At 38.3% G+C, this 21,263-nt stretch overlaps 1 protein-coding gene across 3 annotated transcripts in view; it reads right to left on the minus strand.

Annotated features, from left to right (window-relative positions):
* Positions 1-16,606, minus strand: part of AGGF1 (angiogenic factor with G-patch and FHA domains 1) — a 72,348-nt gene extending 55,742 nt beyond the window's left edge. For all 3 annotated transcript variants that reach the window (XM_081826708.1, XM_006735412.3, XM_081826707.1), the window contains exons 1-7: positions 16,027-16,606; positions 13,005-13,107; positions 11,169-11,377; positions 9,841-10,005; positions 7,159-7,347; positions 2,417-2,747; positions 365-476 (exon numbers count right to left, since the gene is read on the minus strand). In XM_081826708.1, coding sequence (XP_081682834.1) covers positions 365-476; positions 2,417-2,747; positions 7,159-7,347; positions 9,841-10,005; positions 11,169-11,377; positions 13,005-13,107; positions 16,027-16,236 — 1,319 coding nt within the window. In that variant the 5' untranslated portion in view covers positions 16,237-16,606. The remainder of the gene's footprint in view (positions 1-364; positions 477-2,416; positions 2,748-7,158; positions 7,348-9,840; positions 10,006-11,168; positions 11,378-13,004; positions 13,108-16,026) is intronic.
* Between the last annotated feature and the right edge of the window lie 4,657 nt (positions 16,607-21,263).

Below are 21,263 nucleotides of genomic sequence, written 5' to 3' on the forward strand. Positions count from 1 at the left end.
CTTTCCCACTGGGAAGTAATGAAATTATCCTACTCATGATTAAAACCTACCTCTCTACCAAGCTGGTTATGAATTACAAAGGGGTAAAAGAAACAGAGGAAGGGGATTAAATACTGGACAAACATGGATTTAATGAAGGAATTTAAACCAGAAACGGCAGTACAAAAAGGATGAAAATGACAAAATTTCTGTGACAGAGATAAGGGTCAACAATATTTTCTGAGTGGGAGAGGGAGGAACATGGATGTCATTCAGTGTTTGCCTATTCAACAAGTACCATGCACATTTTATAACTGGTTGAGGAATATACAATCCATTGGAGTTAAGATAAATACACAAACATAATAACATTAAACATTTTTACCTTCCAATTGTAGCAGGGTTTACAGCTGTAATGATAAAAAGTGATCCTGTCTGCAATACTGGTGATCTAATAACAATTACTCTAATACATGGGGGCCAAATTTTTTCTTCATCTGTTAAAGAAAGAAATGTGTAAGTATTAATTCAAATGCTATGGAAAAAATTTCTAGGCAGGAATAGGAAGCATCCATAAAGTAAAACGTATTGAGGAGTGCCTGGGTGGCTCAATCAGTTTAGCATCCGACTCTTGATTTTGGCTCAGGTTGTGATGTCAGGGTCAAAAGATTGAGCCCTGTGTAGGACCCCACATTCAGCATGGAGTCTGCTTGTCCCTCTCCCTCTGCTCCTCCCCATACCCCTGCTGGCGTGCTTCTCTCTTGCTCAAATAAAAATCTTTAAAATAAAAAAAGTACTGATCAAAAATCTTAATTATTTGAAACAACTTTCTTAAATTCTGCTATATGACATACTTGATAAGGCTTTAACACTTACCAATTTAAAGTGATCAACCTAAAGATATTCAGGGTCTATCATAATTACAATATAAACAATTCTCTTTTTTAAGGTGTTGGAATTTGAAAATATTCTAAACAGGAATTTTTATATTAACTTAGAAAAACTGAGTCCTGCTTTAAAAATAAAAGTGAGAGAAACTGCATCGAGAACAACATAAGCTCATATAACCTAATATAAAATCCTGGGCTTTAAAAGTATGTCTTTATAACCTCAAATTTAAAAAATATAAGATTTGGGGTGCCTGGGTGGCATAGTGAGTTGAGCACCTGACTCTTGTTTCAGCCCAGGTCGTGATCTCAGAGTTGGGAGATCAAGCCCTGCATCAGGCTCCACACTCTGTGGAATCTGCTCCAGATTCTCTCTCTCCCTTCTGCCCCTCTCCCTGCTCTCTCTTTCTCTAAAATAAATATATATATATATATTTTTAACTTTTTATTGTTTATTTTTTATTTTTCTTTTTTTATTGTTATGTTAATCCCCATACATTACATCATTAGTTTTAGATGTAGTGTTCCATGATTCATTGTTTGTGCGTAACACCCAGTGCTCCATGCAGAACGTGCCCTCCTCAATACCCATCACCAGGCTAATCCATCCTCCCACCCCCCTCCCCTCTAGAACCCTCAGTTTGTTTTTCAGAGTCCATTGTCTCTCATGGTTCGTCTACCCCTCCGATTTCCCCTTCATTCTTCCCCTCCTGCTATCTTCTTAAATACATATTTTTTAAATATAAGATTTACCATGATACCTACGTAGCTGAATTCATGGACTACACTTTTTTCTTTTCTTAGATTTTATTTATTTATTTGACAGAGAGAGAGAGAGAGCACAAGCAGGCGGAGCAGCAGAGGGAAAGGGAGAAGCAAGCTCCCCACTGAGCAGGGAGCCCGCTTAACCGACTGAGCCACTCAGGCGCCCCTGGACTACACTTTTTAAAGGCAACTTATTTTTTCCCTTCCTACAAAAGTAGACTACAAATATCTAACCCACCAAGATAGCCTTAGTATATACTTTAGAACGTATGTAACTTGGTTTTGTTCTACTGACTAGGCCATTCAATGCAATAAAATTTTAAGGTCCAACTATTAGTCATTTATTCAAATTCTTCCCTCTAAAAATAACCATAATGGTACTGGAGACCACTTTGTTGGTAGCTCACATAATTTTCAAGAATGTCATTAAAATAATCAGTTTAGGGGCGCGTGGGTGGCTCAGTTGTTAAGCATCTGCCTTCAACTTAGGTCATGATCCCAGGGTCCTGGGATCAAGCCCCGCATCGGGCTCCCTGCTCAGTGGGAAGCCTGCTTCTCCCTCTCCCCATTTGTGTTCCCTTTCTCGCTATGTCTCTCTCTGTCAAATAAATAAAATATCAAAAAAATATATATATATACACACACATATAAAAAATAATCAGTTTAAAACAGTCCGTTTATTTTTTGGCAAATACAAGAGTTACTAACATTTTTAACTCTGTTGCTCTTTTACAATGACTAGACTGGGTTATTTACAGAAAATCAAACAATAGTTATTTACTTACCTTCGTCCTCACTATCTTCTGCAGTTACATTGTCTTCACTGGTAATGTCTTCATCATAACTGTCCTCTGTCTGAGAGTCTGTAATTTCACCTTCTTCTGGCTCACTATCAGTCTCCATGACTTTCTCATCTTTAAATGACGTCGAATTATAAATGTTTTCATTAAGAGAAGATTCTGTAGTCTTTCTGCTAACTGGAACAGTAAATTTGGGGGGACTATTTTTGTAATGAATGTCTATTTTGGCCTTCTTTTTCATATTTGCAAAATCTTCTCCCTCACTGCAGCTTTTATGTTCAACACTGGATGTTTTTTGATCTTCTGAAGTCAAATCCTAGAAAGACATAGGTGGGGAGGTGGGAACAGGGGAAAATACCTTAAACATGACCATCTTCTAATGTTTAATGCTAAATGTTTCAAAGAATTAGTGAAGATATATGTACAACATTATATATGAAATACCAATAGCTATTACCTATAACCCCCTCTTCCTCTCATGTTCTCTTTCTTACTTAATGACATTACCCATCCTCTTATCACCCAAATCAACAATCTTATAGTTATCTTTGACATCCCCTTAACTACCACATGGAATCCATTTCCAAGTGCTATAGACTGTTTACACCTTATCCCAATTCTCCTTATCTATTCCCTAACTGTCCCAGTCCAGGCCCTTATCACATATTGCTTGAACCATGCAATAGCCTAGACCACTTCTGTCCATGTCCAACAAAAATACAATGCAAGCCATATATATCTATATATATATATATACACTTTATATATATATATATATACTTTAAAATGTCCTAGTAACCACATTAAAAAGGTAAAAGCAGGTGAAATTCCTTTTATCTATCCAGTATTTACAAAATATTATCTTTTATTATATATAAATAACATGTAATCACTATAACACTATTAATGAAATATTTTACATGGATTTTCTGTACTTCAAGACTTTCAGTCTTCAAAACTGAGTATACCGTAGTTCATACTCAACAAAACACCATAATTAGGACGAGCCTCATTTCAAGTGCTCAACAGCCATATGAGGCTAGTGGCTGGCTACTTTATTGGACAGTGCAAGCCTAGAGAATATATTTACCCTAAATTTTCTTTTTGAACTTCTAACCAATAATCAAGTCAAAACACATAAAGTACAGAATCAGCTTTAATTACAACAGCGATTTAAAGATCCAGATGTAGGACGCCTGGTGGGTCAGTTGGTTAAGCATCCAACTCTTGGTTTTGGCTCAGGTCATGATCTCATAGACTGTGGGATCGAGCCCCAAGTTGGGCTCCACGCCCAGCCTCTCTCCCTTTGCCTCTCCCCTGACTTAGGCACACACACATGCGTGCTCTCTCTCTCAAATAAATAAATCTTTAAAAAAAATTTTAAAAAGATCCAGATGTACCTAATGTAGCAGAGCTACAGTTTCACTAACATTTAGTACTTTCATATAGTTGGTCTGATTATACAAAACAGTTTAAAGTATAGATGAATCTGTTACATCTCTTTTATTCTAAAATTCCAAATTAGCAGGCATAAACCTTTTATTATTTATTATACGTGTATAGTGGGCATACCTTATGATAAATAAACAAATCTATTATTTTAAACTTAAAAGAATCAGTTATTTTCCTTTGGTTTGTAACATACTCTGAATTTTCTTTCTACCTAAAGCAACATGATGGAAGTGAATTCATATGGTCTTCTGTTATTTTATAAAATATGAGAGCATCTTAAACACGTATTTTTAACAGTAGCATAAATTCGGTTTGGAGACCAGCTAAACACTCACAGTATGAAAAACTATATACACTCCCAGCAATACAAACTCATCAAAGGCAAGAACAAGGACAACAAGCTGAAAAACTATGAGAAGCTTTAAAGGCCACTGTGAATTATAGCCAAAAATTTCCCTATCTATATATACTTAAAAAAAAAAAAAAAAGCAGTTTCCAATCCTGTATATTTTATTATTATTACTGCTTATAGGAAAACATATGTGGAGTGGGAATGAGTGAAAATGTCAGAGGTGCTATTCTTAAAAACCATCTACCAGTCCAGAATGTTAGATAAATATTCATTAAGAGATAAGAATGGAGGCCTACATGTGGACATTGAGGCATATATGCATATTTCATTTATGCCAATTTCTTTCCACCATACCCCCACTCGCAAAGAGTGAAGCTCAAGAGCATCTTAATAAAAAAAAAAAAAAAGATGAGGATGTCTTAAATGGTCTCCCATGCTTCATAGCTACCTTTAAGAATCTTTGGGGAATTCTCAAAATCCTATCAGAATTGTTTTTAAGTTCCTATCCTAGAGTTCACACATTTTTGAAGAAGGATGGTAAAGAAGAGCAGTTATGGGAGCTAAAATCTCACAAAACACTTTCAAATTTCATTCTCTAGTTTGTCAGGAAAAGTCATTTAAGGACCCTCTATGTTCTTATCTATTGTTAGAAAGAAGTACTTTCAAAACCTATCCTTTCAAATAGTTCAACTACTAGCAACAGGTAGAAATCATTAAAACAGGGGCACCTGGGTGGCTCAGTCGGTTAAGCGGCTGCCTTCGGCTCGGGTCATGATCCCAGAGTCCTGGGATCGAGCCCCACATCGGGCTCCCTGCTCAGTGGAGAGCCTGCTTCTCCCTCTCCCTCTGCCTGCCTCTCTGCCTGCCTACTTGTGCTCTCTCTCTCTCTGTCAAATAAATAAATAAAATCTTTAAAAAAAAAAAAAAAGAGCCCAGGGTTATTTAAAAAAAAAAAAAAAAAAATCATTAAAACAGAGGTCTTGAAAGCAAACAGAAAAATCATTTTTACTATTTAGTCACATTCTCTTTTATTCCTAGGTACGTCAGTGAAAATAAGAGAAATACAAACAAATCAAATAGAGAAAGTAAATCCAAAGGAAACCTAATTCCATATGTGAACTTTAGTATTATACATTAAAAAACTTTTCTCTTTGGTTAAGAGAAAAACATTAGATAAAATTTTAAGAGTGAAGTATCTAGTAGTTGCCACAATTCACAAAATGCCAATATAACAAATAAGCCTCCTTTCCTGCATATAAACCACCAACCTTATCTGTCTGGGGAATACACATAAGAGCACTGGTAACGTTTTTTATATTTTCCTTCTTTAAATTTAACCTTGTATCAGAAGCATTTTTCAAATTCCCCCCATCTTTATGAATTACCATTTTAAGGCCTAAAGAATGCTTTTCAATTAAACATACTATCATTTTCTTAACCAATATCTTGCAGGCCATTTGAACTCTTAATTTTTTTCTGTTCTTAAAAATATTGCTATATAACTACACAAAGGCATTTTTCTTTCTTTGGATTTTTTAAAAAGATTTTATTTATTTATTTGAGAGACGGAGACAGAGCACACACATGCACAAACATGAGCAAGGAAAGGGGCAGAAGGAGACAGAGAATCCCAAGCTGACTCCATGCTGAGCACAGAGCCCAATATGGGGCTAGATCTCACAACCCCAAGATCATGACCTAAGCTGAAATCAAGAGTCGGAAGCTCAACCGACTGAGCCACCAGACACCCCTCTTAGGATTTTTAAAAATATTACCTGAAATGAGATTTTCCACTTAAAGAATATTAACATTTTTACGGTTATTGATACAAATGGCCAATCTATTTTCCCAAAAGACACCAAGGGCACCTGGGTGTCTGAGTCGGTTGAGCCACCAACTCTTGGTTTTGGCTCAGGTCATGATCTCAGTGTTGTGGGATCAAGATCTGCATCGGGGTCCCCACAATGTGGGAAGTCTGCTTGAGAATTCCCTCTTCTCCCTCTGCCTCTCCCCCTGCTCTCTCGCTCTAAAATAAATCAATCCTTAAAAAAAAAAAGACACCGGGCGCCTGGGTGGCTCAGTTGGTTAAGCGACTGCCTTCGGCTCAGGTCATGATCCTGGAGTCCCCGGGATCGAGTCCCGCATCGGGCTCCCTGCTCAGCGGGGGGTCTGCTTCTCCCTCTGCCCTCTTCCCTCTCATGCTCTCTGTCTCTCATTCTCTCTCTCTCAAATAAATAAATAAAATCTTTAAAAAAAAAAAAAAAAAAAAAGACACCAATTTCCACTTCTAATACATACATACATATCCTATATTTGCTAGCAACTGATTTAATGTTTGCTAATAGGTAAGAATTGCTCAACATGACTAAGAAGCAGAACTTTTATCTATGTCTACTTACAATCTGTGCTTTTATTGTGAATTGTGCAATAACATCAACTTATTTTATTTTTAGATTTTATTTACTTATTTGAGAGAGCAAGTGAGGGACAGAGAGCACAGAGGGAGAGGGAGAAGTAGACTCCCCGATGAGCAGAGAGCCTCACGCAGGGCTTGATCCCAGGACCCCAAGATCATGACCCGAGCCAAAGGCAGACCCTTAACTGACTGAGCCACCAGGCGCCCCAACAACAACTTATTGGTTGAGGGTCTGACTGTTCTTCTTCCAAATTATGTAACACATGAGTATTTTATCCACCCTAAATCTACCTCCTTCAAACTTTAAGGAATTCCTTTTATTTCTAATGATGAAAAATTTGTGAAAAAGTCCATCCGTGCCCCCTGTGAATGCTCCTTGGTTGATAGATTCTGATATCTTAATCGATATGTTTGAAATACAGTTACTAAATGATGATTTTCAGTTTCATCAAAAACTCTGACATAATTATATCATCAAGTAAATTTTTAAAATTATGAAGACATTACCTTTTCCTCATTTGTTACAGAAGAATCTGGATCCTTTCTTTTCTTCTTCAATTTTTTATCCTTACTTTGTTTTGTGCCACATGTTTGATAAGGCTGCAAATCAACTCGAGAATGAAATTGATAGCGACCACTTTCCACATCACAATAGTAATAAATCCCAGTGGAAGGATCATAATATAGTTGATTTTCCTTTCAAAGTCAAGAAAACGGTAAGTTCTAGTCAGGTACGATGAAATAAAATAAAAAAATAAACTTAACAGCAATGCCAAATATATTCAAAAATAGTCAATGTTTCTTTAAGAACTCTACTATTTTCTGAAGATAATGAGTAAAGATGACAGAATGAAAAATGCTCCTAAGTTTCCAGAATACTTTACCATTCAATATTTGCTCTAATTTTCCTAGTACAAAAAATGAATAATTTAAATATTAAATTGAATCTCAAGAAACTGCCAATATTTAATCATTTTCATACTTAGAGAAGCAGCAATTTCATATGGTTCAACTTAATACATTAATGAAAATGATTACAAAAAACCTTTCAGAAGTCATGAAAACTAAGGCATGCATCAGAAAAAGCTGATCACAGAAAAAGTAATTCCAGACTCATTATCCTTATGATTACACAATAATGGTTTGGTATAAACTCCCCCAACCCTCCTTTCAGTGTCATAAAACCAATACTTGCTTTTTAGTGTTCATGACTAAAAGCCCTGAAGAAAAATTCAAAAATAAAATTAAGCTCAGAGATACGACATTTTATATAAAGAAACTGATAAACAACTGTCTTCATTAATTAGTTCTACTGTAAGTAATTAAGTGAAAGAACCATGCAAAAAATGAATTTTGGCAAATTATGGATAAAAACTAGAAAGATAAAAATTATGTAATCGTCTGTATTTATTAGATACTGGCCCATACTCTATAAACAAGATTCAATTCAACAGTGTATATTTTATTTACATTATAAATCGATGCAGATCAGATATGGAAATGTCTTATGATATACTAAGGTTAAACAACTAAAACTGCCTGGAAAAGAATATTTTTCTGTGGTATTACTGCAATTTATTGTCTTTAGTTCACGTTACAGATCTCTTACAAAAATATTTAGAATTCAGGGGCGCCTGGGTGGCTCAGTTGTTAAGCATCTGAGCGTCCCAGGGTCCTGGGATCGAGCCCCACATCGGGCTCCCTGCTCGGCCGGGAAGCCTGCTTCTCCCTCTCCCACTCCCCCTGCTTGTATTCCCTCTCTCACTGTGTCTCTGTCAAATAAATAAATAAAAATCTTAAAAAAAAAAAATTTAGAATTCAATCTTTTCCATAATTAAAAAACTGAATGGAAGCTTTCTAATCTTTATTACCAGTGATAATAAAACTTTCCCAACTCAAACTTGTTTTATCTCTTATGTCTTTCAGTCTAAAACACATTTTCAAAAATTTAAGAAAAACTATTTAATTACACTAAAATGAAAACTAGTACAATAAAAAGGGCAAAACAATGAAGTCCCTACTTTACTGAAACATATAACCAACAGAATATAGCTAACCATTTACAGAAGAGATGTCAGGAGGAAAGCTACAGAAAGGAAGGTAGAAGAATGATGAAGACTAACATCATATACTTGTGAACTCTGTATTTTCCTCAAAACCAAACAAGTAATAGCTAGTCTCTTCGGTAATAAGAGTTTAAACATTAAGTTCCTGGGTACTGATTAGCATGGTCAATTAGCATACTCCTGTGAAAGAAAATTCTCTCTTTATAAGGGATTTAGAAAGTATACCAAGTACAAACCAACAAGCTAATGAAATCCTTTTCTAAGATATTTAGTATTATCATTATATTCCCTAGATTAGTTAACAATAGTTCCAGTGACTGGAATGGTGAAAATCTGCTTCACTTTTGGGTACCACATTCTATAATTTCTGAGGACCAGATCACATTCCTAGACCACTAAGGCTGAGGTATATAGGTATGTAAGTTCCATCGTCATTGTCATCAAATCCTGAATGAAATACAATTAAGTACCAGATGTCAACAGCCGTAACACTGAATTATAAATCAAGAACTTTATTTTTAGGTTCTGTCCTAGTTAGTGGTCCATTACATGTCTGATTCCACACAAATTCCCTAGTTCTCAGTCCTAACATTGATTTTTTTAAAAGTGAAATGCTTAAAAGCCACAGAACTTTTAAACTAATAATAAACATGCTATTGAGAATTCAAAAAAAAGATTTCCTCTAGAGCTCGAATGGATTCATAAGTACTTGAAACAATTTTTAAAAACTTCACACCAAGACTAGAATTAACAATGTCACTTCCTTAAAATTCTATGAAAAAATGTTCGTTTAAGTTCTTAAACACTTTACAACAATGTAGTTAACTATCTGCTTTTATTAATAAATGCTCTAACATTTTTGTGTGTTACTTTACATATAAAACATTAGGTCTTTCTTAAGTATAAGAAATACTTATACAATCACAATTAACTTATTTTATTAAAAACAGAAATGTAACATCATAAGCTATTTTACAACTCTTTACTCATGTCAAATAGCTTTGAATCAAATAAAATTTTTCAATGCAGTTTCTTGCTTTTCTTAATTCAGCTTAGGGTTTAATACTTGGTATCAAGCAGCAAGTATACAACCATACAACATTAAACAGTCCAAGATACTTACAGAATCATAATAGAAACCAGTGCTGTGATCAAAATACAGTCCAGTGTTCTCATCATAACTAAATCCAGTCTGAGACACAGCAGCTTCTGCTGCAGCTCTCAAACTTTCAGCTAATGAAGAACCTTCTAAGGATGTATCTTCTGCTGCTAATACAGATGCTGGCTCCTAGGTAAGATACATTCATGTCAAATAAGACAAAAACTTCCTTTTATCACTTTAAAAGTTAGCCGAATTAAAACAATAAATAGACTTAAAACAATTTTAAACAATAAGGCTTCAATTTCTGCAATGGAAAGAGATGGCTATCAACTGCAGTTTGGTTCACCTCAAAAAACAGTTACTAGTGTTTAGTTAATTCAATTTTAACCTAGTTTTGAAGACATTAAAGTGAGTGTGTGACCATTACTCAAAAACAGATGCCCGATACCATAAGATAGTTATCTACAAAATACAGACTCTGAAATACTCTTTAAGAATAATTACAGGTTCGGGCGCCTGGGTGGCTCAGTTGGTTAAGCGACCACTTTCGGCTCAGGTCATGATCCTGGAGTCCCTGGATCGAGTCCCGCATCGGGCTCCCTGCTCGGCAGGGAGCCTGCTTCTCCCTCTGACCCTCCCCCCTCTCGTGTGCTCTATCTCTCTCATTCTCTCTGTCTCAAATAAATAAATAAAATCTTTAAAAAAAAAAAAGAATAATTACAGGTTCAAAGGGAAAAAAATTTGAAAAAGAGAGATGGAGGAAAAAGCTATAGATAATGTGAGATATCACACACCAAGAAGTTATACTGGATCTTAGGATCCTGGAATTACTGGGATCCTGCTTCAAACAAATTAAAGAAAAAAAATTTATATGACACTCAGGCAACAGTGGCAAGATATGGGACATAAAGTAAGCATTAAAAATATTTTAATGTGGGGGCACCAGGCTGGCTTAGTCAGTGGAGCGTGAGACTCTTAATCTTGGGGTTGTGAGTTTGAGCCCCATGTTGGATGGAGAGATTACTAAAAAATAAAATCTTTAAAAAAAAAATTAGTATGAACATGATATTGTGGCTGTTGCCCAAATTTTTTGATTGAGTGAAAATACAGTGACAAATTTTCTTTTAGTTTATGTACATCATTAATTTTTAGAACAGAGTAGAAAAACAATTACACATATTAATAAATGCTAATCTGTTTCTTAAAAACTGTAATATTCACTGTATCATTACACATAAAATGTTTATAAACCTTGTATACATTGTAATGGACTAAAGAAGTCTCTTTTTCTATATAACAACAAATGATACATTTTGGGCATCAAGAGTTTATGTTAAGCATCTCATTACCTGTGAATCTGAATTTGAGGCAAAATGGTCCTCTTCTGCACATTTAACATGTTCTGTTATAGCAGTACCAGTGTAAGCATCATTTTCTATTTGTGACTGGTCTTCAGAATTAAAAGTAGAAGCTTCGATATCCTGATCTTGCTGAACTGAGAGTTCAGCCACTTTATTTGGAAGACTAACATCCTTATAGTATGTCTGATAATAATAATCTGTAGCAAAAGCAAATTAGGTGATATCATATTAGAAAAATGTATATAAGGAGAAGTTAATTCCAAACCACCAGCACTGAACATAAAACAGCACAGAATGCTAACATGTATTTTTACAGCAGTATACAATTTAACGATTAAATGGATGGTGCAGATAAATTGACAGAAGTATATATCTTTGATTCTAATGTCATCTTCAGTACCCTCGCTATCAAAATAAAGGTTAAAAAAAGGTAGATTTGGATTTTCCATAGCAAGAATAAAAAAAGAAAACAGGTAAATAGGTTTTGTTCTGTCAAAAAAAAAAAAAGAGCAACTCTCAATCACATACTACCTGAATACTGTTGCATTATCAAATGACAATGGAAATAAAGATCAAGAGTTGTGGGGCGCCTGGGTGGCTCAGTCGTTAAGCGTCTGCCTTTGGCTCAGCTCATAATCCCAGGGTCCTGGGATTGAGCCCCGCATCAGGCTCCCTGCTCCGCGGGAAGCCTGCTTCTCCCTCTCCCACTCCCCCTGCTTGTATTCCCTCTCTCGCTGTGTCTCTCTCTGTCAAATAAATAAATAAAATCTTTAAAAAAAAAAGTCCAAGGGTTGTTTTTACTGTCATATTTCTCTCATAATGATGACTTAAAAAAAAATATATCGGTGCCTGGGTGGCTCAGTCATTAAACGTCTGCCTTCAGCTCAGGTCATGATCCCAGGGTCCTGGGATCGAGCCCCGCATCGGGCTCCCCGCTACGCGGGAAGCCTGCTTCTCCCTCTCCCACTCCCCCTGCTTGTGTTCCTGCTCTCGCTGTGTCTCTCTCTGTCAAATAAATAAACAAAATCTTAAAAAAAAAAAAAATATATCATAGAGGGCACCTGGGTGGCTCAGTTGTTAAGTGTTTGCCTTCAGCTCAGGTCATGATCCCAGGGTCCTGGGATCGAGCCCCACATTGGGCTCCCTGCTCACCGGGAAGCCTGCTTCCCTGCTTCTCCCTCTCCCCCACCTGCCCCCCACGCCCCCACCGGCTTCTGTTCCCTCTCTCATTGTCTCTCTGTCAAATAAATGAATAAAATCTTTAAAAAATAAATAAATAAAATATATCATACAAATATGTAATGTTAATACCGATGCTGTGTTTAACAATTTAGTTAAATTGTTACTGAATAAAACAAGGCAAAACTTAATGGAAAGATCGTTTCTTCTGATCCCTATTTATTAAAACTCAGTTCCTCAGTTATTTTGCCTCACAATGTCACTCATGAGGTAATGGCTGTGAGTTCATCACTCCCATAAGGGCCTAAGACACTGACACTGAACACAATGCTAAGTGGAATACATCAACAAGAAAATACATGTGCCTGGTCTCAAGGAAGGCCAGACACAAGTAAATGGTTCACAGCACAGCAAACATTAATGTGCCACCAAAAACACATTAGCATTATTATATATTTATAGAATGACATTTCTATTTTCCCACCAGAAGAACATAGAGATCATCTGAAAATACCAAATCATATGAGAAGTCAACATAACAGTTCTCAGATCTAGATGTATGTCTACTTTAAATTTTAAAAAAACTCCAACTTAGCATGATGTGAATGCAACAGCACTAAGATATCTTCACTACAAGCCGAATACCTGAGACTGCCCAAGACGGGTGGTTCTCTGTTTGAACTTCTACATCAGACTTTTTATTGTCTTCATTTCTCCCACAATGGAGTATTTTACTGAGCTCTTCTACCTAAAAGAAAACACAGCTTTAGGAAATTAAATCATTTAGCAATCTAATAATATACACACCATTCTCCTGAAATTACAATAATTATTTTTCTTGGTTGAAGTTTTAGTACCAAAGCAGCTAGTTTCCTTTTCAGAAAAATTAAAAATACTATAATTAACTTTCTTTCACCTTTCACATTTGTAGAAGGAAATGTTTTTACTCTCATACTCTCTTGCTAAACCTTAAAATATTCCCTCCAAAATGAATTTACATGAACTAAATTAATAGGACTTTGTGAAGACGATCACTTATTTCTAACAGTAAGAATGTTTTTATACTAAAATTTTTAACCAGTTAGCAGTTCTTCCTAAAGAATTAGTTTAAAAGGGCGCCTGGGTGGCTCAGTCGTTAAGCATCTGCCTTCGGCGGGCCATAATCCCAGGGTCCTGGGATCGAGCCCTGCTTCGGGCTCCCTGCTCAGTGGGAAGCCTGCTTCTCCCTCTCCCACCCCCCCTGCTTGTGTTCCCTCTCTCGCTGTGTCTCCCTGTCAAATAAATAAAATCTTAAAAAAAAAAAAATTAGTTTAAAAAACCATTAATTCCCATTCATCAAATTAAATTATCTAGTATCATTCAGGGTCCTCCACCTGGAATTACCTATTCACTTAAATATATTAATACTCACTTGTATGCTTTAATGCACTTTTTTTTTCTTTAAACAGAAGATGGTAGTCTTAGGACTACACAACTGCAGCAGAAGGGAAGAGAGGTGACTGCCTCAAAGGGCCTCTGCCTTCCCTGTGCCTCACTGAATGCCAGGGCCAGAGCAAAAGTGTGGAAATACCCATAAGCAGAGGAGGAGCAACACCATAAATACACTTCATTCAGAAAGGATCTGTGTGAGACAATATCTACTATAGGCATGAAACTAAAAAACCAAGCTTTTAAATACTTAATGACACATAAAGCTTAAAAGAAGAAAGGTGGTATAAGACTGACTACATACAGATTATCTAGGCACTTCATTAGTTATCAGCTCCTATTAGCACCAGTGCTAGAACTAGAGTGAAGCAAACAAGGCACCTAGAGCACAACATTTAAGGAAGCACTCATTCTTAGCTTCTCACAAGTACAGGGTCTGTACCAGACAATGAGTACTCCTTAAATTTTTTGCCCTGGGTTACTGATCGCCTTGCCCCAGTCCTGGCTCTAATTACTACCACTATTACTATAAACTTGGTAATTTATTTAGTATCTGCTACATGCTAGGCACTAAACTTAGTACTCTGGATAACCTCTCATAAATTCTTCCAAACTTCTTACAGTATAGTGGCCCTAATCACCATTTTACATGAGAAACCTGAAAAGACAAAGTAATTTGCCCAAGGTTCTTCAGAGTCCAAAACCTGTTTTTCTATCAGCTCACCCTCAATTCTCAAGCCAACTTTTTACCACTCCAGGTAAAACATTATTTAGTGATTTGCGATGACCGTTAACCAACCTCTACCCACCACCAAGGGAGGCTCACTAAGAAGAGGGTAAAGAGGAGTTATTACTATCACCAGTAGGGTCAAGGCTTTTTATGCATTTCAATTTTCGTATTAGACCACTACCAAATTCACACTAATAACAAAATGCTGGCTCTTCAAAGGCTAGCAAAAAATGTTCTCTTTTAGATCTTTAGATTAAAATTTTAGAGGGGTGTCTGGGTGGATCAGTTGGTTAAGTGTCTGCCTCTGCTCAGGTCATGATGCCAGGGTCCTGGGATCGAGCCCCGCCTCGGGCTCCCTGCTCAGCGGGGAGTCTGTTTCTCCCTCTGCTGCTCCCCCTGCTTATGCTCTCTCGCTCTCTGTCAAATAAATAAATAAAATCTTTTAAAAAAAAATAAAATAAAAATTTAGAATTTAAAAGGGTTTTTTAAAAGGAATTTTAAGGGAATATTTTGCTCCCCTTTCCTCATGATAGTTTAACCATATGTGTAGTCTCCTAGCACAGTCCTTATGCATTCATTTTAAGTGTTCAAGAACTAGTTATTACACAAACACTATTTTCTATAACGTCATATTAACAACCTATACAACAGACACAATGCACTACATCTCAGCAGTTATTTTCATAGATCATTTGATAACAAAGCATAACAAAGTTTGCTGATTTTTCAGTGTACAGCCTTTATGTGCAATTTTAGGAAATATACCAATATATTACAAAGGACTACACAACCGTTTACATTAATAATTACAGGGAAATAACTTGTTGGGAGAGTGTAACTGCCCAACAAATCAAGCTGGAAAAAAATATTATGCTCCTTTTTAAAATTACCAAAAAAAAAAGTGACAGTTAAATACTTATCTTTACCCCATTTTATGAACATGTAGTGTCTCTAACAAAGACAGTTTGAGCCCCCCTACTTACACCAGAAAACTCAAGCTAGTAAATGCCCAGAAAAACAACCTGACATATGCATAGTGTTCAACATTTTGTGAAATTCTAAAACTGTCTGTTCATGCTTAATCTGATTTAACCTTCACTTGTGTGGTACTAACACTCATTTTATGGACAACTGAGCTCAGCATCAGTTCACACACCAAGTGAGTGATAAATGGCATTCTGCTTCAAGTGCAGAGCTTTAACTCAAAAGTGATGCAGAGAAAATAATATAAACGTTCCTAATGCCAAGGGAACGTCACAAGTGAGAATGAAAAGTAAGGTAATTAAGTTCACTTCCCACCAGCAGCTCGCGCACTAAATCCAGGAACCCGAACTCTTAGGCTAGCTTCAAATGTACTTGGAATTATAATACACGTGAACTTTTATTTCTTTCAGATACTCTATAGAGCAGTTCTGGGCCCCTGCCAGGGAGCCCTTCCGAGGCTATCAGAGGCTTCGGAAGCCTCCCCTTGGGCTGGACGGGGCGCGGGGCTGGAGGCGGACCGCGCACCTGGGTGCGGAGCTCCTGGTTGTTGCTCTCTGCGCTCTGGTACAGCCGCTCCGTGTGATGCAGCAGCTTCTCGATCTCCCGCACCTGCCGCTTGCAGCTCCGCAGCTCGCGTTCCAACTTCTCCACCTTCCGCCTTAGCTGGGCCAGCTCAGGTTCAGGGGAGGGAGGTGACGAGGGCGACAACGAAGGCGACGGAGCCTCGGAGGCCATGGGGTCCAGCGCAAGGCAGTCCGTGGGCGCGGAGGGACTGCGCTCACGCTGAGGCGGACGCCGGGGGGACCAAAAGCCGTGAGAGCGCGCGGGCAACGAAAGCTGACCTCAGACCGGCCGGGCCGGACCGGCCCCTGGCCATGACGCCTTGAAACTCCTTGCCTGTAGCCTAAAAGACTGCGGGCAGTGAGCAAGGGGACAGAGGATGCGCCCGGCCCAATCTGCTAGACTTTGAAACGGGGAAACTTTATTGGCAACTACCTTTCCCAGCCACCGAAAGACCTGGAGAAACGTTGGAGAAATGGTCGGCTCAGGGAAGCGGAGGCCAGATACACTCGAAAGCTTCCTGGGCTGAACCGGAAACGAGGGCTCTGGTGGTGGGCGGGACCAAAACCTAAAGGGAAGCTACGGGTACTGGGAAGGGCCTTACGGCACATGCGCAGTCTTTCTACCTTAGCGCTAGGGTACCTGTGCGCTTGAAGAGTCGCTTTGAAAGCCTAGCCCTGGCGATAGTTTGAAGGTCGCTGCCTCTGGCCTTGGGTTTTTGCACTTGCCTGTGTCGGAGAGCAAGAATTCCTGTCTCTTCAAAGGTCCTTCTAGCTGCACGAAGAATCAAATTCACATGAGACAGATTAACAAGAGAAAAATCAAATTTAATAGGCACAGGTATAAGGAACTCCACATAGACGTGGAAATTCCCAAAATAGGCACAATGAGGTATATATGTCATTCTGAACTAAAAAGGAGATAGGATGGGGCGCCTGGGTGGCTCAGTCGTTAAGCGTCTGCCTTCGGCTCAGGTCATGATCCCAGAATCCTGGGATCCCAGGTCCTGCATCGGGCTCCCTGCTCGGCGGGGAGCCTGCTTCTCCCTCTCCCACTCTCGCCGTCGTCACCTCCCTCCCCTGAGCCTGAGCTGGCCCAGCTGAGGCGGAAGGTGGAAAAGTTGGAACGCGAGCTGCGGAGCTGCAAGCAGCAGGTGCGGGAGATTGTGTTCCTTCTCTCACTGTGTCTCTATCAAATAAATAAAAATCTTTTAAAAAATAAATAAATAAAATAAAAAGGAGATAGGAGTCTGGGACTTCAGATGAAAGGAATGCACTTTCATAGAGCGATAAGATGGTAATTAGATGTTCGCCCTACCATACAGATGGCTCACTCAGATAAAATTTATCTCTGTTAATAACCCTTATTCTGGAAAAGACCCCAATTTAGATTCTTCTGTGTGGTTAAGGGAGGACAAAAGTTTCTCTTGAGCTCTCAGGGTCTAAAGTGACTTAAGCTCCAGATAATCCGCAAGCCAAAGTGGCACATGGGGGCGGGGGGGGGGGGGTCCTGTCTTGTGCCCCTTCACCTACTAGCAAAAAGTTTTCACACTTTTTGCACAGAGTTCACTTTACAGGTCTTCATTTTACAACACTTTGCAGATGAGAACACTGAAAAATAATTTGTCAAAGTTTATAGAGAGAATTCTAGACCAGGGCTAGAACATCATTTTCTGATGCTCTGCTTTTATTTACCATTTCTGCTGATTTCGTGAGTTTAGGCCCCCAGGAAATGAAAGCAGATTCATTAGGTCTGAGTTGCAGAGAGGAGCATCCCTGGTGGGAAAATAAGCAGCTAGATTCTGTTAAAGTAGGAGAGAAAAATGCTCTGGTTCAGCGGATTTCTTTGGTGTAACACCTGTCTGGAACTGGCATTTGTTCACCGGCCTTTAAACTGATGAGGGCCTCCTGAAACATCTTTCCTTCACCAAGGTCGATTAGAATTATAGCCTGAGCTCAAAATGCTGTGCCTGAGACCTATGGAGGTCAGCGCCTATGTGTTGCCAGTCCTTTCCCAGGGTCCAGCACTGTGCCTGTCACAGAGCAGGTATCCTTAAATGTTTGCTGAACACAGCCAAACAAAAGAATCATGTTTGGTGTCCCAGTTCAGTGTGCTTTTTGTCACTTGCCCACATCTTCAGTCACAGGCAGTGAGTCCTGCAGTGGGGAATCTCCCTTTTTTCAGTCCTGCACACATACTTTAGCCCCTAAGAGTCCTTCCACAAGGCACCCGATGTCAAGGCAACAGTGATCTAGCCATGAAAGGATGTTTAGTGAGAAGACACAGCATGTCCTCCCTGATGTAAAACAGAGATGTGCTGAAAAAAAAAAAATTCGGATTTGCCTTAATGCATTATGGCTCTAGTCAAGAATTTATCAAAACCATTTAAAATAAAAACTATATTTTCCACTTTCTCCACCTTTGGGGGATAAGAAATCCCATGAATACCACCTATAAGGTAACTTTAAGATAGAGTGTACTTCCTAGGTCCTGTTTTTACAGATGAGAAATTTCAAGTTTTAACCTTTAATTTTGCAAATGAATAAATACTTATTAGCTACTACTTGAAGCAGTGTTTCTTTGGCTTGTCTTAAAGGTAATCCATTTAAGCCTAAATTCTGGCCTCATCATGCTATTAGTCTATAACCTCTGTTAGTCTGGAAGAAAAGAGTGACTTTTTTTTTTTTTTTAAGAAAAAAGAGAAAGCCTTGTATATCAGGAATTGCATTAAGGTTAGAAACAGCAGTTAGTCTACAGTGGCTTATTAAACAAATTAGGAGGCTATTCTATTAAAGAAGTCCAGAGCTGGTTTAGTGGCTTCACCAGGTCTTCAGGACACAGGCTCCATCTGTCTCTGCTCTGCTAGCCTCAGAGCATTAGTTCCAGCCTTCAGGTCAATTCACTGTACAAGATAGCATCGGACAAGAAGACTTTCCCATGGCTGGCTCAGTAGAGCATATGACTCTTGATACTGGGGTTGCAAGTTTAAGCCCCACGTTGGGTTTAGAGAATAATTAAAAATAAAATCTTAAAAAAAGAAAAAGACTTTTCCAAAGCCCCATTCAATGAGTTCTGTTTATATCTCAATACCCACCCTTGCTACAAGTGTGGCTAGGAATTGTGTGTGTGTGTGTGTGTGTGTGTGTCTTTCTAAGCTGGACACATTATTCCCAATAATGAGGGGTTCTATAAATATGGAAGAGAGGGGGAAGTGCATGGGGTGAGTAGGTGAACAGCAGTTTTTACCAGAGGTAGTTTTCAGATCAAAAGTGACTTACTGTAGTGGGCAGGGCCAGTGCCCTACAGATGCAAACTAGCTGACACTCTTCACAATTTGATTTTGATTCTGTAATATTTTTTTCTTAGTTATTATTTTGTACCTCAGATTGTAGTCACAGTTCTTAGTTCACAACATATTATCAACATTGGCCCATGAATGGCTCCTCTATCTTTTTGTTTTGGTTTGGTTTTAGTGTCACTCTATATCCCCAGTCCCCAGTCTCATTACCTCCTTTCTGCCAATGGGCACCCACTCTTACATGTCTGCTATATGTCTGTAAATATAAATTTATCCTTACATGTTTTGTATCTGTATTCATTTTACATAAATAGTATTTGGGTTTTTTAAAGATTTTATTTTACTTGACAGAGAGAGAAAGAGCGAGCACAAGCAGGGGGAGCAACAAGCAGAGGGAGAAGTACAAGCAGGCTCGCCACTGAGCAGGGAGCCTGATGTGGGACTCGATCCCAGGACCCTGGGATCATGACCCGAGCCAAAGGCAGATGCTTAACCAACTGAGCCACCCAGGTGCCCTTAGTATTTGGTTTTAAATCTTAAACTGTTTCTTATTTTTTCCATGGTAAAAAGATGTTTTTAAAATTCGTATGTATTGCCATATATACACTAAGTGCTGTATAGTATTCCAAAGTGTAAGTATACCACATTTAATTTATCCATTAGTTGTCAACATCTAAGTTATTTCCAACTGAGATATAAATTATTCTCCATTGATACCACAATGAAAACCCTTATTCATTCCACTTTATTGGCCTGTGCATTCATTTCTTTGGAATATGTTGCAAGGCATGTGATCTCTGGTTCCTAGAGCAAACATTTAATTTCACTCTATTCCACTAGGCTGCTTTCCAGAATGGCTGTATGTTCCCTTTACTAAAGAGGCAAAATCTCCCCTCCACCTTTGAACCTGGGTTTGGCCATGTGATTTGCTTTGGCCAGTTGAATGAGGTGATTTCCAGAACAGTGGACCAGTTCTAATCCTACATCCCAAGAGGCCCCAGTATTTCTGCTTGCTTTCTTGGATTTCTTCTATTGCCAGAAGAACATGCTCAGGTGTGTCTGTTGGTCTTAAATGGGGGATTATGACCCATGGAACAGATCTGTTCCAGCTGAGATAATCCAGCTAAGCCAGCCTACAGTACAGGTCCCAGGAAACCCTCAGACTGTTGGCAATCCCAGTGGAGATCAGCCGGCTACCAACTCACCCCAGGCTTGGGAGAAATAATAAATGATGTTTATTGGAAGTTTGGGGGTATTTTGTATGTACCAATAACTGATACTCAACCTGATCTAGAGCCAGTCCAGGATCCTGTGAGTTTCAGCAGGCCAAGTACCAGGGATATTCCCATATTCTGCAACAGAGGAATATTGTCAATTAAATAAAACCTGATTTATATTCAATTTCTTTTAGAATGTCTTCAATTCTATATTTAATGAACATTCACCTGTCATAATTTATGTTGCATTCAATGGGTAGCCAACACTCTCCTATCTGACCCTACTGTTTGATGTCACACAAGAATATCTGGGGAGCCATAGCATTTCAATAGTTCTGATTTATTGCTCCATATTACTTTTTTTTTATTTTTTTAAAAATTTTTTATTGTTATGCTAATCACCATACATTACATCATTAGTTTTTGATACAGTGTTCCATGATTCACTGTTTGTGCATAACACCCAGTGCTCCATGCAGAACGTGCCCTCTTTAATACCCATCACCAGGCTAACCCATCCTCTCACCCCTCTCCCCTCTAGAACGCTCAGTTTGTTTTTCAGAGCCCATCGTCTCTCATGTTTCGTCTCTCCCTCCGATTCCCCCCCTTCATTCTTACCCTCCTGCTATCTTCTTTTTTTTTTTCTTAACATATATTGCATTATTTGTTTCAGAGGTACAGATCTG

This window comes from Leptonychotes weddellii, chromosome 7 (assembly GCF_054177405.1).
Source record: "Leptonychotes weddellii isolate Sample4059 chromosome 7, ASM5417740v2, whole genome shotgun sequence".
In the NCBI taxonomy this organism is placed as follows: domain Eukaryota; kingdom Metazoa; phylum Chordata; class Mammalia; order Carnivora; family Phocidae; genus Leptonychotes; species Leptonychotes weddellii.